The sequence below is a fragment of the Oenanthe melanoleuca genome, chromosome 2 (genome assembly GCF_029582105.1).
Source record: "Oenanthe melanoleuca isolate GR-GAL-2019-014 chromosome 2, OMel1.0, whole genome shotgun sequence".
Classification (NCBI taxonomy): Eukaryota; Metazoa; Chordata; class Aves; order Passeriformes; family Muscicapidae; genus Oenanthe; species Oenanthe melanoleuca.
The window spans coordinates 129,649,689-129,667,007 of record NC_079335.1 but is presented as its reverse complement, the minus strand read 5'-3'; the positions used below and the strand labels follow the sequence as shown (position 1 = coordinate 129,667,007).

General features: G+C 34.6%; 1 protein-coding gene across 1 annotated transcript in view; it reads right to left on the bottom strand.

Annotated features, from left to right (window-relative positions):
* Positions 1-17,319, bottom strand: part of MALRD1 (MAM and LDL receptor class A domain containing 1) — a 230,720-nt gene that overhangs the window by 144,617 nt on the left and 68,784 nt on the right. Inside the window, 3 exon segments of the mRNA XM_056482973.1 lie at positions 8,196-8,373; positions 10,732-10,908; positions 13,702-13,789. Coding sequence (XP_056338948.1) covers positions 8,196-8,373; positions 10,732-10,908; positions 13,702-13,789 — 443 coding nt within the window.

The following is a 17,319-nucleotide window of genomic DNA, read 5'->3' as shown; positions in this document are numbered from 1 at the left end:
TTAAGGTTTGCAAAAACATTGAAAAATTCAGAATTTACTTTGCTTCTGGGAACTCATGCATTCAGTGGCCCAAGGGTGTTGGCATTGTATTTACAAGAGCATTCAAAAGGACTTGTAAGAAGCAGAATGGTAAAAAGCTCTGAAGAGCAGCAGCACTCACAGATCTCATACTCTCCCAAGTGTTCAGTACTGCATCCATGCCTGTCAGTGAGATTAGTTTGAAACAGTGGCAGGGTACAATCAGTACCATGATGAAATCCCTCCATCTCTTGTTGATATGTTCTGTCAGACACAGGCAGGCCAAAGATCACATCTATGGCTGGATATTACTGTCCCTTAGCACAGCCTAAGACAGGTGTCATTGCAACTCCTTTGACCTTGATCCAGTGTTTCCTACAATATCATATTTAAAAGCAGTAAACCAGATGAAAGTCCCCTGTGTGAAACACAGCCCAGTGCTAGCCATTAAACACAGTGCTGGTGTGTGATTACAAGAATATTAAGGTTATGTGGGCAAGCAGTGGGAAATGGGGGGATCAGAAGGGGATGGGTAAGTGTCGAGCATCCTTGTTGGCTCTCACTCCTATCATGGAAATGTTAACACCTAGGACTACAAGACTAATGTACTTGTGACCTATCCATGTTTAAAAGGAAAGCTTTCTTCTTGTGAAAATTAACCTGCATCATGTTTGCTCACAGAACAAAGTCATTTCTCTCTCTTGAATTCTTAAGCTGCCTGGTAGAGAAGCCTGCATGAAATTCCAGGGAATTTCATGATCTGCAGGGGAAGAGTTTGAAGAAAGTAATAAGCAATCATTCTATTTACAGAAATTTCAAATGCTGGATGCAAAGTTTTTAGCAGAGCCAATTAAGGTACATGAAATCATCTGTACATGTTGTCAGGCTCTGACTTTGAAAGCAAAGGATTTCTTAACTGGCCTGTTTTATTTTAACCTCCTAAGAAATATGCAGTGACAAGGTATTCTAAACCTTTCCATAAACATAAATTAGCAGTTTCTCTTACTTTGCCAGATGATGTTCTTGTCTTCACCCCCAACCTTTGTTTTTTTTGGTTTTTTTTTTTTGTGATCTTCAGAGAAGGCAACTTTCTTCATTGTGAGAGTTAATCAGCTGACCCATCCTTAAATTCATTTCTTTCCTATTCCATAAAAAGACTCCCTGGAGTTGTTTTTTGGGATTTTAAAAATGAGACCTCAAGAAGTTGATGATTACAATTGTAAAACAAGGTATTTTTCAATATATATAACAGTGAATAAATCTAGCTTTCAGCATAGATCTTATGTAAGTGCTGAAATTCAGCAGAATACAGGCAGGCTCCCCTGCCAGTAGCTGCAAGAGCTCAGGCCAATTTAGAAAAACAACCCATGGAAAACCTTTTAGTTGGCAGCTACACTAAGTGTTATTAAAATCATGATATTTACCCTTTGAAAATAATTAATTTTACCTCTACTACAAGCATTCCCAATACAAAGACACTCCTGTGCCAGTCCAAAAATCCTAATTAATTTCAGAGGGAAAATCACAACATTTTAATGGATATAAAATTTTCTACATAAGCAACTGACCTATATTTGCATACTTATCTTAGTTAATAGCTTAATATTTCAAATATTTTTAAACTGTAGTTGGCAAAGAATGGACATTCATAGAAGAATCTTCATGCTGTTTCCCCCTTCAAGGCATTCAAAAGAACACAGTGAACTGAACATAATAATTTGGGAAAGATTAGGTGGGTTAAGAAAAGTTGAAGACCTATCAAAAAATTTAAGACCCGTCTTAAATCCAGCCATGTTATCAAGTCATGTCTCATGCTGTGAATTTCACATTTCACAGTACTGATTGTCTATTCTTGCAATGTCTGAAAGGGGATCAAAACTTATTCAGATAAACTTTCTTGTACAGCAAGTTCAAGCTCTTATTTAAGGAATTTTTGGACATCTTTCCGTTTTTAAAGTGTTAATTCATCTGTGTATCTTCTATTAATTGTTTGAGAATCCCTGACTAAACACTTAAATGGACTTTTTACTCAGTATTTTTCTTTAGGACTGAAAACTAAACCTGATTAGAAAACAAACAACTGCCTTTCACTAAAAAGTCCTGATTTCCTTCCAAATGTCAGCAATAATGAGAAAAACAAACAGAGAAAACATAAACTGGAGAAGGATATTTTAGTTTCCGTAGAGTTATAAGTATCCCAATGATCAGCACAACATATTAAATTGCAAAAGTCAGAAAGCAGCAGCCCCCAGATGCATTTCCATTTGTCCTATTGCACCTATTGTGCATTGAAAGTGTTATTATTCAGCTCTGCAGCCCCCTTGTCTGGGATCTGCCAGGTGAGTGACCTGCTGTCAGAACTGATGGGTTTCTGCATAGAAAGAAAAGCAAAACAGTGATCAAGAAAACCCAGCAGGGCACTAGATGACCTTCCAAAGAAGCACTCTTTGACCAAAGGGGAAGGACTGTGGGATATTGGACAATCAGGAAAATGTGGGCATCAAAGCTGATGGTTTGAATCAGCCAGTGGCTTAATTTTGCATTTTCCACATCCTCTGCATCCTTTATCAGGGTACAGGGGCTGTGGGAGATCTTCCTTAGCTTCTTTCTCCTAAAGCATGGGTAACCAGCAGGCAGAAGTTTTGCTAAATTTAATGCATTTGCAGTTCTTTGGTTTTAAATTAGCTATGATTTCCTAGCAAAAAACCTTTCATCAGAAGATTTCTGAGAAAAAAAAATTAGCTAGTAAGGTGTTAAATTCTACCTTTTAATTCCTAAAAAACATATTTATGAGAAAATATTTGTTCTTGTAATTTTTTTTCTTGTACTATCATCAGAATACAGCTTTTATATTTTAATGCCTTATATATTTGACACAAGGTGGTTGCAAACTGTGATACTCTGACCTTTCCATCATGCTAACTTCATTTTCTGTTGATTCCTATTAATTCTTCTTTCTTAGTGTCAAAACCAAATGACATGACAGTTCTGGTAAAATTTAAGAAGGTATAAAAAGAAAACTTGTTCTATTTTCTAACAACGAAAGTAGCAATACAAATACATAGTATTCAAAATTCATTATCACAATACTCCAAAGGGAACAGGCAAAGACACAAGGACAGGTTAATCTTTATGTATTCATCTAGAGTCCAATGTGACCTCAATGTTAAGTATAAAATGGGGAAGCCATGTACATGCTGTGCCTTTTACTTGAAATTTGCCTTTAAGGTGGGGAATTGTTGAAAGATGGATAGAAAATAATATTACAAAATATTACAGAAAGTTTTATATATATATATATATATAAAGAAGAAGCCTTCTATTAAAAAAAAAAGAAAAAAAGCAAATGTTAACGTTACCCTCAACATTGTATCTGCCTGAAGATATCACAAAAAATGCTACAAGAATTCAGAAGTGAAAGACAACTTAATATTCAAGCACACATTCAAGAAGAAATTTATCACCCTTTTATGGGCTCAGTAACAGCTTCTCAATGCACTGCCCATGATGCTGGTTAGTCCAGAATGCCCCAGGTGATGCAGGAAGGAGAGGGTACTCAAGATGGACAGTGCCAAGGTTTAAATTAAGTTCTACAGTGACTGTGAATCTGAAAGAAATGTGGTGGGGCACACATCTTTAGGAGGCATGAGAAGATTTATGGTGAGAAAGAAGGAGATTGAAAAAAAAAAAAACCTTGTTTCTTTCATACTTATTAGATATGCAGTGTCTGCACCAGAAATTCTCTATTTATCCTTCTGTATATAATACAGGATGGGCTACTATAGATCATAACGTGATCAAAACCTTCACAAACCTCTTGCAATTTGATATATTCATAGGCTTCTAAAAATTTCTTCCCTGAATAAAATTTATTGCAGCTGTAAGGATATTGTTTCAGGAAAAGAATCTATATTCAAAATTAAAATGTTATAAAATGTCTAATTTCCAATATTCTTAAAAGAAAGAATAAGAACTCCAATAATTTAATTAATTGGACGCTCCAGTGAAAGATTTTCTCTGCTGAACAACTGCAACCACTTAAATTCTAACAGGTCCTAAATAGTCAGAAACTGAAATCTGTATCTAACAACTAGAAGGGAAAAAAAAAAAAAAAAAAAAGGAAGACTTTCCTTGAATTAAATCTAAGTATTTCTGTATAGATTAAAAATAAATTGAATTGAGAGCAAACAGTTGTTAAGAATGCAGATTTTCACTTACAGACATATGTGTCACATTAATATCAAATTGGTTATTCCACAAAAGAGTAAGCTCTCTTATTATGTTTTGAACCCTTTTTTTTCTAGTTACCTCCCACATCCATTAACATTAATAATAAGGCTTAATACATTCAGAAAAAAAAATTAATAGGATTGTCATGCTATAATAAAGCAGGCATGAATTTTTGGAAGACAGCTTTCTGAAAGGATGTCATAGAGCTATTTGCTATTGCAGAAGGCAACCTTGTGTTCACAGCTGTCTGTAAAATGCTGGATGCCAACTGACCAAGTTCTTCAAGAAAAAAAATTCTATCTGGAGCATCTAAACTTTGTCACATGAATACAGGATTGAGGTTCAGTGGTTAATTCAAACTGAAAAACCAAAGGTGCTTAACACACCAAAACACAAGTGATACTGAGACCTGTAATTGGACACTGACATCAGGAAGGTGCTCAAAAGAAAACCACCAGAAATGTGAGAAGGAATTATTGTGCTACATAAACCACAGTGTATTTTGTATTGGGTCCTAAAAGTCAAAATTCCAAAAGAAAATTTCTGTCTGTGACCATGCTTCAGGTGTTTCCCATAAAACTTTGATGCCTTGTTTTATGTAATAAATATGAATTCCAGAAAGAAAATGAGCTGGCAAAGTTTTACCCACACAAAATTATTAGAGTGGTCACAGTTTAATTTATTTTCATTATGAGATTAATCCCAAGCTCTGGCATCCTAACATAAGAGGTAAAAAACACTTCAAGTATAATCTCTTTCTTTGTACAAAATTAAGTTTGAATTTTGATTGCTTGTAATGAAAAAAATTGACATCCTCCTGCAAATAATTTCTGGCCATTAGCTTATTCTTAAAAGTAGTTGGTATTATTTAAGTTGGACATACAAAGAAAAACAATCCAACAATCAACAAACAAACAAACAAAAAATCCAATCAAAAAACTTTATAATTTTTTCTCCTTTTTTGAAGTTCTTAGACTTTCAAATTTAAACCTTTTCTTGACTGCTGAAAAAACTGCTGGGCTTAAGTATATTACTTAAAACCTTTAATTTTGCCTAACTTTCCTGTCTTGAATTATTGAAATGCATAAATAAAAGAAAGACAGATGTATAAAAATATGTTTATCAGGGGAACTATTTACACAGAAATAATTATCATGTCAGCTGAGAGCTTTATCTCTTGATCCATTTTGTTTTGATTTATTAGATTTGATGCATGAATTATCAATTGACTACAAAGTTTTAAATTAACAGTAGTACCCAAATTTCATTAATAATGTCAAAGAATTTGCTACATCACTAACCAGATACTTTAAGAAGGAAACAAACTAATAGACATCCATTTGCTGGTGTCAATTTAATAGACTTATTTAAGCCTACACAAACTGATACTTTTATTGTTGTAGATTTTAGAAATTTGACTGAAATAGAGAATTCCAGTTGCTGAGTGCAGAAACATTTCACAGGAGCTCTACATTCATGTATGAATTTTCTGTGCACAATGCCAAGGTCACCCAGCCCCTTGCACAACACATGACATTTTCCAGCTCAAGCCAGGCTCCAATGGCAGATTCCCATAATGGCTTCTATTCCTCCAGCCTTTGGTTTCTATATGCACATACAAGCTGTTCTCTCTATTTGCAAAGTAATTACTTTCACTTAATTAATGTAATTACAGCTTCAAAGACTCACACCTCCACCTCACAATTCACCAGCCTACATGTGGCTAGCCCAAGAACTTATTCTGGGGAAGCAGATGGTTTGACTCCAAGTATTCACAGGTATTTTTGCTGAAATATTTGGAAGCTGCACTGCCAACTACTCTTGCATCAGGAGGAATCCAAACATTCCTATACATAGGCCTGCATATTTTATTTTAATTTGCAAACATACAAGATTACAGTAACACAGCTTGCCTCATCTAACCAGTGGTAATTTGGGGAAAATGGATGAGAAAATAAAACTAATTGTTGCAGGGTTTTAATTCAACAAAACTGCTGCTCTGCATCTCCTGTGGTAATTTGGAAGCATCTATTTTCTGTGCTTCTCTATAGGCCAATAAACAAAGGGAAAGGGGAAACCATAGAACCAAACTGCATCTCATGTGAGACATCACAAGAGGAATACATCACAGAGCTGCCTGAAAACTGCAATCCCTAGGGATCATCTATGGATCATTTACTTTCTCTTTTCTCTTTCAGTCCTTTTCTATACACTGTTGTTTATATCAAACCCTGAAAATATGTTGAAAACCAATACAATTCCATGTATCACTGTGCCAATGCAAACCTGTGGTGGAAAGGTTGTGAGAATTTACTAAGTACACATACAAGGCTGGTATTGGCTAATATACAACAATTAAAGAATGGTCAATGAAAGATTTGACAGCTAATTTATTGTAAACTGCTGGTCTTTTTTATGGAATACACTTCCTTTTCATATATAATGTAGAGAACTACAAACTAGACAGCATTGTAATTCTTTGCTATTGTTGAATGATTTTTTCTGTGTTTGGTATTGTTGTTTTGGGATTTTTTAAAAAAATACAGTAATTTTAATGAAGTACACAGTGAAACTAACATATTGATCTCTTTAATAGCAATAGAAATTCAGGCTGAGTAAATGCAAAATAATGTCATTTTAAACTAGTAGCAATGTAGCAAAGACTTTGTTGAAGTGGTCTTGATTTAAAGACTGTCTTTGCACTCTATGGGCTATTGCCACAGAAAGTAAACATACATGGCTCTAGAACCAGGTAGGAATTTTTCTGTTCAGAGTAATTACACTGGACAAAAATTTTCTTATTAATGAAGTTGTATAAAATTGAAAATTGTTTGTACTCAATACATTTGCTAGTTACCCACAGGATTTCTTTTTCAAGAAGCCTTACTGTTACTTCTAACTGGAATACATTAGATTAATGCATTTTTTAACACCTATTTCTTACTTAATTAAAAAAAAACAACAGAAAAACAAAAAACCCAAACCAAACCAAAAAAACCTCACACATTTAAAAACAAATGTTCATGCAGAAAAGCTAATTTTTTCTCCTTGAGATAAATCAAAGGAGTGTCTTCAGAGGAGCTAGTAATTATCTTAAGCAACCTACCTAGAATGCAACATTACTGAGAGAAGAGAAATATTTTACATTTTAATATGAATTTATATCATTAACCAGATAAATGGCAAAATAAAAACTGTTAAAAAATATCAACTAAACTGAAGTTAGCTCTAACTACAGTAGTTTTGAACTGCAATAGTTAAATAATAAATGAGTACAGAATTCACAAGAAATTTTGAGTTAACTTGTACTGCCTACCCTTGGGATAAGAGCAATTGCTATCAATAACAATAACAAAATTGTTAGAAATAGCTAACAACTAACAATAACTAGTAAGGTGGAAAAGTGAGCACATACTTTCTGTGTGAATAAAGCCCATTTGAGACAATATTCATGTAAAACTCATCAAGAAGATGACCACAATGAACAAAATCAAGCAGTGCCAAATTAATTACAAAGCCAGCTTTCAAAAGAGAAGTCAGCTTGAAAAGAAGTGTAAAAGTAGGATGAAAATTTGTAATAGTAGGGATTGAAGATGCAGTGATAATGCTTTACCAAAAGTGGGAACATGCTTGTACTCCATGTATCCTGTGGGAGGAGGGCACGTGTTTCTCTGGATGGGGAGGTACTGAAACTTTTGGGAGTTACTTATAGAAAGCTGTTTAGAATTTTTTACCTGCTTATTAGTGTTTTTGTTTTTTATTTTGATTAATTTTTAGTATTGACCCTGCATACCTGCTTCACTGATTGTCAGTTAATTACATGTCATTAATAAATCAGTAAACTGTTTCAATATTGTAAATGGGGCAGTTTTCCCCCTTGACAATCTATATGTGGTCAAGATCCCTCATTCTGGAAGAGACTCAAGCACCTGAAACCATGTACTCACGTAGTATGATCAGTTAATGGGCAGTGCTCTTCTTGCTCAGGATAGAGATTTGCTCCTCTTCCAAGTTGCCACTTGAATGTCTTGGTGGTAAGCATGGAATAATTTTCTGACATCTGTTCCAAGGCTGGTTGATGCCATCCACACAGGTCTTTATCTTCAAAGTCACAGACTTCCATAACTTTAGAGATTAAGAGTAATTACTCATGCTTATATAAAAACCGAAAATCATTAACTCTTGTTACAACCCAATATGCAACAAGGAAATAAAAAGGATTCAATTTATAGTATATGTGAACACTGACACTTTACTAACATGAATAGTTTCTTCCCTACAGATAAAACATGAATTTTGTATTTTCTCCTCTATAGGACAGATTCTAATTTTGGGAATATACCATTTCATTTGTTTCTCAGTATCTACCTTCATGTGAGTTCTGACCAACTTTCAGGTAATTCTAATAATCTGTCATGTACTATACATGGAAATTAATGTAAAGTTCATCAGCTGAGAGTCTGTGAGCTGCTGGATGGTTCTGCCTCCAGTCCTGTAGACTGACATTAGCAAATTGTTGTACATTACCTACAAAGTCCATGACCACAACTCTCAAAAAACCCCCAAAAACAAACCAAACCAAACCAGATTTCAAGCAATCCTCACAAAACCTGAAAGTTACATTAAAATGCATCTATTTGGTATAGGTATCAAATTCTGTGTTGTTGTCTTACTAAATAAATATGCAGTTGCCTTCCAATGAGTTTTATCTTCTTGAGCAACAAAGTGATCTCACTACTGACTCTGCTTAGGGTAGAGAAACCAATTTTATTTTTCATTTCTGCTGTGAATATTTATTCTCCAGCACATGGTCCAAGTTGAGGCCAGTCATTCTCCAGAACTTTGGAACATATTATTACACTTAAATTTAAGCATCTGCTGTGACACTTGTGCAAGGGAAATGAGAATTTATTTTAATCCATAAACCCATTTAAAAATGCTGCATCAAGAAACCACAGTTTGTTGGCAGAATGTGCCTGATGGTTTCTTCCTTGAAGGCTAAAAAGGGTAGACTAAAGAGAGAGTGACTTTTGATTTATAGCTTATATATCCTCACTAAGGAAGCAAACTGCAGCCAGTGTGATCTCATGAGTTGCTCATATGCACATTTGTGGTATTTCCTGAAAATGATGAGCTGCTTTAGATGCTTAGTCCCCTTTTTAACGTGCTTTGTAACATTATATTTAAAGTGCCTCTGAGAAAGACAATACCTTCCTGTGACCATATTTGTGTTTCAGTCAGGACTTTAAAAAAAAAAAAAAAAGTGCTTTAAAATCCTAGTCCAGTATTAAGTGTTAAATTCCCATCTTAGTGATCGGAGACCACAGACAGAACAAATATGTAAAGGTGTATTCTCCACATTTTATTTATTTATCTATCTATTTATTTATTTATTTATCTATTTATTTATTTATTTATCAGTAGGAAAAGATGCTTTGTAAGATAGTGTAAATTTCTGAGGGGAGAAGATTTCAGAGAGGTCTGTATTTATGTTTCAGGGCAAGATTTCATTGGCTGGTGTTTTTTCACACTATAGGGAACTATCCAGTGGTACTTAAACATCAGATTCATTTCTTCCAGTTACTCCCACATAAGAAATAGACATAGGGAGTGAATGATACTTTTCCTCACTGAGCACTCAGCCCTGAGAGAGGTGATTGAATTCCCTTCACAATGTGTAATGAATTCAGAGTTTTCATTTTCAGTGACAATAGTTTTGCTTGCAAGGGCTGATGAGGTCACTGTCTCTAGATGTCTCTCCCCTCATTAACTGGCTTTGGCATAGTAGTACATTCAAGTACTGTTTTTTAAGGCAAAAGGAAGCAATTAACAACTTCTAAAATGCTACACTGTGAACTGCTGCAACTCAGAAGCAATCAACAGTTGTCTTAGATCTTTATGGGCACGATGTGGGGACCATGTCTATTGTCCCCCTCACAGTGTTCCCATCAGACTATCAGAGCTCTTTACAGGCTGGAACTCACTTCTGTGTGGAGTAGGCTGAATTTCACAATTGTTGCTGATGCTGAAACAATTTTGTATTTTAAAAAAACCTCAACAACCAAACAAGCAAACAAAACCCACACTCACTGAAGTAGGCAAGAAGTGCATACAATTCTCCCAGATGTCCACCCCAAACATGAAACTCTAAAGTTTTTCTCTCTTCCAGTCTGGACTAGACACATTTTAAGAAACTATACTCACTTAAAATTGTCATATTAATTAAGGAACTGAGGATTGCTTCCCCTTCCACACTTCAGTAGTAACTTGAATTGAAATGTTGAGTCTGAATCAGAAGGCTGAAAGTGCATTACATCACACATATTAAGAGTAAAAAGTTATTCTTTTCCTGGGCAAAATCACATTAAAATAATATCTAGGTGCTAATAACCAAACTGCAGAGATGAGATAGAGCTGCTAAAGCAATGTCTTTAAGACCCACAAACCAGTAAGGCAGCAAAGAACACGATTTGATCCACTCACCACAAGCTGATTCATCAGACTGATCAGAGCAGTCAGGTCTGAAATCACACTTCTGGATCACCTGGATGCAGTGGCCAGAGGCTCGACACACAAACTCCTTCTCTGTGCAGTTGTTCATGGGGAGCGTGGCAGGAGCTGAAGTTCCTGAAGTAGTTGTAGAAACCGTGGGCAAGTTTCCTTTGGAAAAGGAGACAAATGGATGTTGAGCACCTGGACTAAGGCACTGCAGCTTCATAATGATTTCTCCCCTTGCCATGCCCCCTTTCCCAGGGTATGGCTTTGCTGGAATCATGCCTGGATTCAGCAGGAGCTGAATTGGAGCTTTCCTCAGTGGAAAGCACGAGGTTTGTCACACCACCCATACAATCTTTGCCACTTGCAGGACTTACACCTCTTTCCAGTCTTTCAAATTTGGATTAACCCAGTCAGTAATTTAAAAAACTAATGCCAAGACTCACACAGCAATCACAGAAACTGATTTTCCCTGTGAACTAAGGCTAATAGATTATTCAGATGATAATGGGTTTATTTTAACATGTTGATTACTATAAGCAACTGTGGAAATTACTATTTAACCTTCTTACCTTGCAAATTTATTGCTGAAAAAAAATATTTTCTCATTAGAGAAATTATTCTGAGGTTACCACCTTGTTCCACCACCTCCCTTATATTTCATTCAAACTCATTACCACTTCTTTCAAATCAATTGTCTTTTTTTGTGCTCCTATTCTTTACTATGCACCTTTCTTCAAGCTTACTCTCTTTTCTTGAAAACCTTTGCTATTATTGTCCATAAAAGGAATTTCCATTATAAAACTCATTTTTAAAATTTAATAATTTATGAAATTATTAGCTGTAGTGCACAATGCACCTGAGCAATACACCTGAGTTAATAAAAAAGTACAAGTGAAGATTTTTATATAAAATATGTCTGGGATAGCAGGGAATTTTATTTTCTATCCTTGAAGGCTGAAGCATGAATATTGATAATAAATTACCCATTTCTATTTTGTAGGGTGGAAAGAAAATCCATGACACTAAATAAACTATTTTCAAGTCAAATGAAAGATACTCTCAAAATGTCCTAAAACTCAAACAAAAGACTAAGGGGAAGTAAGAATTGTATGAATTGATGAATTTATCTACAACTCAGAATAATAACAAGGACCTCATTGGTCAGAATTTTTTTAATATAAATGCCTCATTCAAGCCTCTGCTCCTGATATACTGAAATGGAAGAAATTTAGAATAATCAGAGCCTTGAGAACCCCTGAAAAGAAAGGAGGATCTGATACCTCCTCTATTTTGAAACAATTTATTTTCTATACTTTATTAAATACCATTTTGTCAGGAGCAAGCATCACTGAATAGGCTTTGGTCAGGGCATTCAAATGAAGTGTTGAAGAAGTACACTCAAGATTCAAAAGATTCCACATCTTTAATGTTACTTATGAGAGACTTTACCACCAAGCTGTCAAGCCCATCTCTCCCTGTCAGAATTTTGTCATTTAAGGTGGGACAAGGGCAATTGGGCAGTGCTTGGTTCTAGTGTGCAGGGACAGGGGAATCCTGCTTTTTCAACTTGATCCAGCTTGTCTTAAATATGGTGGAACATGCCATAGCTGTTGTCTATTTTGCAGGCTATTCCCACAGTCCCTTTGACTGTTTTTGTTTGTTTGTTTGTTTGTTTGTTTTGGTGGGTTTTTTGTTTTGTTTTGTTTTTTTGTTTGTTCGTTTGTTTTGGTTTTTTGGGTTTTTTGTTTGTTTGTTTGTGTTGTTGTTGTTGTTGTTGTTGTTGTTGCTGTAATATTTTTATGGCACAGAGGAGATAAAATAAAGGCAGGACCCTGGACTGTCTATAAAATTGCTCTAAATTTAAAAATGTACAGAGCCCAAAACCTGATTCCTGTCCACCATAATACTTGAGTATTTTCATTTCATCTTTCCATATAAAATGAGGTGGTTTTTTTCCTTATTTGTGAACTTTGAAACTCAGACCTTCTGTGTTTTCCAATTTCTTGTTTATTTTTAAAGTTTTCTTCATAACTAATTTGAAAATATTTAGGAATTTTCTGATTAGTTCTTTTTTCTTCCCCGAATATAAGGCACAATCCATTAACTGACTATTTACAAAAATCCTCCATATCCAAAATGTTATAATAACTGCTTTACTCTGTATAAATATGGTAAAACACTGGATAACTATCTGCAAAAGAAATACCATACATATTTGATATTCCTCATAGAACTAATTATATCTATAAGAAATTTTTGGAGTAGCAGAACAAAATGCATCTGCACCAGGGTGTTTTAGAGTAAGTTCTAGGATAATATTCAGACACTGTTCTAAATCATTTGCTGCTCTACAGCCCTGTCATGGCTTTAGAGCACTGTCACACCATCTGTACAGCCCTGCAATGCCTGCTGCAGCTCACAGTACCTCTCTTAACATCTGTGGTGAACTCCAGGTCCCAAGTCTGGTGTCTAGAGGTTCATGTCTTTTGAGATGTAATATTTCACAATTCTGCAGAGATTGTTCTACCCCTGGTAAAAATGACTTTTGACAGCAGGTTGCTCCATCACTTGAACTATTTGTGTGCTGCCACATGCGAGCAACTGGCACAGTAAGTACATTAAGAATTATTTGGGGGGTGAAAAGCTGTATCTAACTGAATTGGCTGAATCAAAGTCCAGTTCATTTACACACAGCTAAGTTTCTTTTACCTTCTAGGAATCAAGATCTAATAATATGGAAGATGCACACTTCTCACTAAGGATCTCTTTTGGACCTCACAAGCACAGCAGAAATTATTTTGTGCTGATGCCTGGATATGAGGGATGAGAAGCAGAGAAACAGGTCTGGATTTCCTTAGTCACAGTTTTACCTGGTTTTGCTTTTCTACTAGCAATATTTACAAATGACAGCAATGAGGCAGCTCATAGTTTGGAGATGTGCATTTCAACTCTTACCATTGTAAAGAGTGCAGCCCAGAAAAGAGACATCATCAAGTCCAATGTCTCCAGTGAAACCATCTCCTACGGTGCCTTTCACCAAAATCTAGGAAAACAAGAATTACAAAAACATTTTTTAGTGTATAGTAGACTTCCACTTCTTATTAAATATTTCTTATGAATTGACAGAGGAGCCATTTGCCATGTTTCACACTTAAAATGAGATTAAATTTATTCTGAGGGATATCATCTATTTAATTACAATTTACGAAAGAGACTAATTATTATCAGCTTTCACTGGTCTCACATTAATCACAGTGAACCATTTCAGAATGGTTGGCTTCACAATGGTGCAAATTCACTGAAACATCACTGTGATATAAAACAATGGCAAGGCATTATCATAAGTGGCATATTATGATTACCTCCTTTGGTAGTTATTGCAATAACATTAATCATGCTTAAATATAGTACCATTCATTTAAAAATATAATAGACTCTTATAGAAATTTCAGTATGATGAAAACAATTAGGCAGGTAAGAAATGAGCTATAAAACCTTTTAAAGAAAAATATTCTACTATTTCACTAGACTTGACAATGCTGTACTTGCTTCATCATTGTCCACTGCCAGGGAATAGAAGTTGGTGTTTGTGAAATACTCTCTGAAAGACTAAAGAAAACTCCTCTCTTCTGTCTGTTGCTGAGTGATAAATATCCAGCAGGTGATTAGTGAAAGATTTGATAAGAATATTCTTAGTTTAACTAAGTAATAAATCCCTATTTATAGAAATAATAAAGCCTTCTCAAACCATATACTTTGAAAAAAGATGAATGCATGTTTTTGCTGATCCAACAGAGTTCAAACACTGTTATTTCTTTGCCATTGTTTTAAATCCTTATTTTACATGCTACATACACAATTCGTTTCAGAAATGCTGCATAAAATTTCTAACACATTTTTTTCAGCTTTTTCCTCACTTCAGTAAAAAATTCACATTCCTACACATTAATGAAATATAAATAGTGGCAAAAATATGACAGTTCTGCTTCAGAGTACTGTTAGTTCTACTATTTTTGTTGTAATTTATTTTTGTGCAATTTTATTTGCAAAGAAAGGTTATATTCAACAAGAACCATTTTTCATATGACATGTACATAGATCTTTTAAACATTACTCTTGAAATTTATTACCCTGTAACAGGAGGAAAAAATACTTAAAAGATGCGAGGAATGGCCTTAACCCTGTAAAAGCAAAAGAATATCAGTCTAAATATGTTAACACTGACAAATTTGTTTCTGCTATTCTGAAGTTGCATGTGAATTGTAGATTTATTACTGATACTGACATCACCAAAGTAAATAAAAATGATTACACTTCATTTATAGATTATGTCCATTAGACAAAATAAATGAGTAAGCTAAAAGAAGACAGGCATATGTCCCCTTCTATGGGTATGCTCCAGATGGGCCATTTTAGCACAAAATATATTTCATGTGAATGGCTACAATGAATTACAGCATTGCTTTTTATTGCTCTCACAGCAGTAGGGGACTCTTATTTGTCCCTCAGGATACCCACAAATATTCTTTACAATATTACCCAAGGCTTTTGGGTTTTCCTAGATTAAAAAGGGGACACTGCTACAGTTCTGGTTGGTACCAGTAGCAATAAAATGGTTAGACATGGGAAACAGGACAAACCAAAATATCTACTGCTTGGAAAAGTCATGCAAGGAAATTTATTACTACAAAATTAGAAATCTCCTTCCACTGTATTTTGACTGGCAAATACATGGCAGTTTAAATATAATTTTCAATTTGTTTTCAAAGTATGAATTATTATCTACTTGCAATTAATTGCTTATTAATGATCTCAAATTCAGAAAAATAGGCAGTGAGTTTGTTTAATTACACAGCTATTATTAAGATAAACCCAAATACCCTCACAACTACATTAATTTTCCATGGGATTGGATTGTGCACTTGTGGATGTCACTGCTGGATGCTCAAGGAGATCAGTCCCCAAATCTGCCTTGTCCATGCCCCCAGTCCTGACAGACACACAGGCTGAGGACATTCTTATACAACATCTTCCATCAATGTTTCCTCTAAGACAGGTGCACTCTTGCCTCTTAAGCAATAATATGTTTCTAAAGGGATTAAAAATACCCAGAGTTAGAAGTGACAGGACACTTGAAGAAGTGACAGTTCTCTAGGGGGAACTGAATTCAGAACACCATTATGACTGCATTGTTTAAAATCTCCCCACCTACATTACTTTTTTTTCCCTGCACATGTGGAGTCCAATACTTTGACATATAGCATGAACTCATTAGCAACACAGAAAATGTAATAGTGGCATAGGTTTACAGTTAAAACTGAAAATAAGACCAATTTCTGAGTTTAGAGCCTCAATACAGAGCATAGTCTTTCTGCCACTGTGGTTAAACTTTGACCACTTATATTAATTTGCCAGATGTAATTCTGCTAACTTCATAAGATATTATTTAGTATCCTCTAGGGAATTAATCTGCTGTGAAACTTCTTTCACATCACATTTATTATTTGAATGAGAATAAATAGTTCCCAATTTAATGTTTTCAGAAGTCTAAGATCCAGACTCAATGAAATTTATAAAGGTATCAAAAGGTATTTGACATACAGAAAAGAGGGGGAAAAACCCAACTATATGAAAGCAAACTGTACTAGAATGACACTCTGTATACATAAAAGGAATGATCCCTTAAGATTTTCAACAAAATAGGCTTTTGAAGAGTGAAGTGACATTAGGACAGGTGTTAACAGAGGAATTACAACGGGTAATATAGTTCCGTACAAATGCTCAATTTTTACAGTAATGCTCATTTTTGTCACTAGCCAATTCCCACTGAAGGCTACCAAAGCAAAGTCTTAATTTCTCTACAAGCATAGTTTAAGATAGAATGGAATTAATTTTAGAAACTGTGGTGTTTTCAAAATTCTGTGTTTCCAAATGTCTAGCAAATAGTGATATTAATTCTGAAGTATTTAACTTGCAATTTAGATAAACAGTAACTCAGGTTTGTCACAGAAGCTGACAACAATGTTATTTAGTAATTTTATTTCTAGTTAGAGCATGGTAATTTAGATTAGGTTTCTACTATGATTTCTGGCAAGAAATCTTATGATTTGGTGTGAGCAAGAAAGAACAACCACACAAAAAAAACACTTTTTTATGAAAAACTTTTGTTGCAACTTACTGAAAGCAAAGTAATACATATTTCTTTGCATATCTCTGAAGTAAACTACTCTATGCTTTGGTGCTAGGGATGAATAAGGAAACTTGTATAATAATGTATAACTTTTGATCAAAAAAGCAACAAATTCCTTATGAAGAGATGGAACTTCTGTAATTACAAAGGACAAGCCACAAAACAAAGCTTGAAAGCTTCCTGTTTGTTAAAATATTTTCTTCCAATGATCATGCCACAAGTCATGTGATAAATCTCTGCAGAATGCTTTTTTCAAGGATATATGAACATATTCCTATAATAATTTCTCAAGAAGTACACTTAAAAAACCTGTTTTCCAAGAAAACATAATTCGTTCAGGAAAAAAAAAAAAACAAAACAAACCCTAAGAAATTTAGATTTGG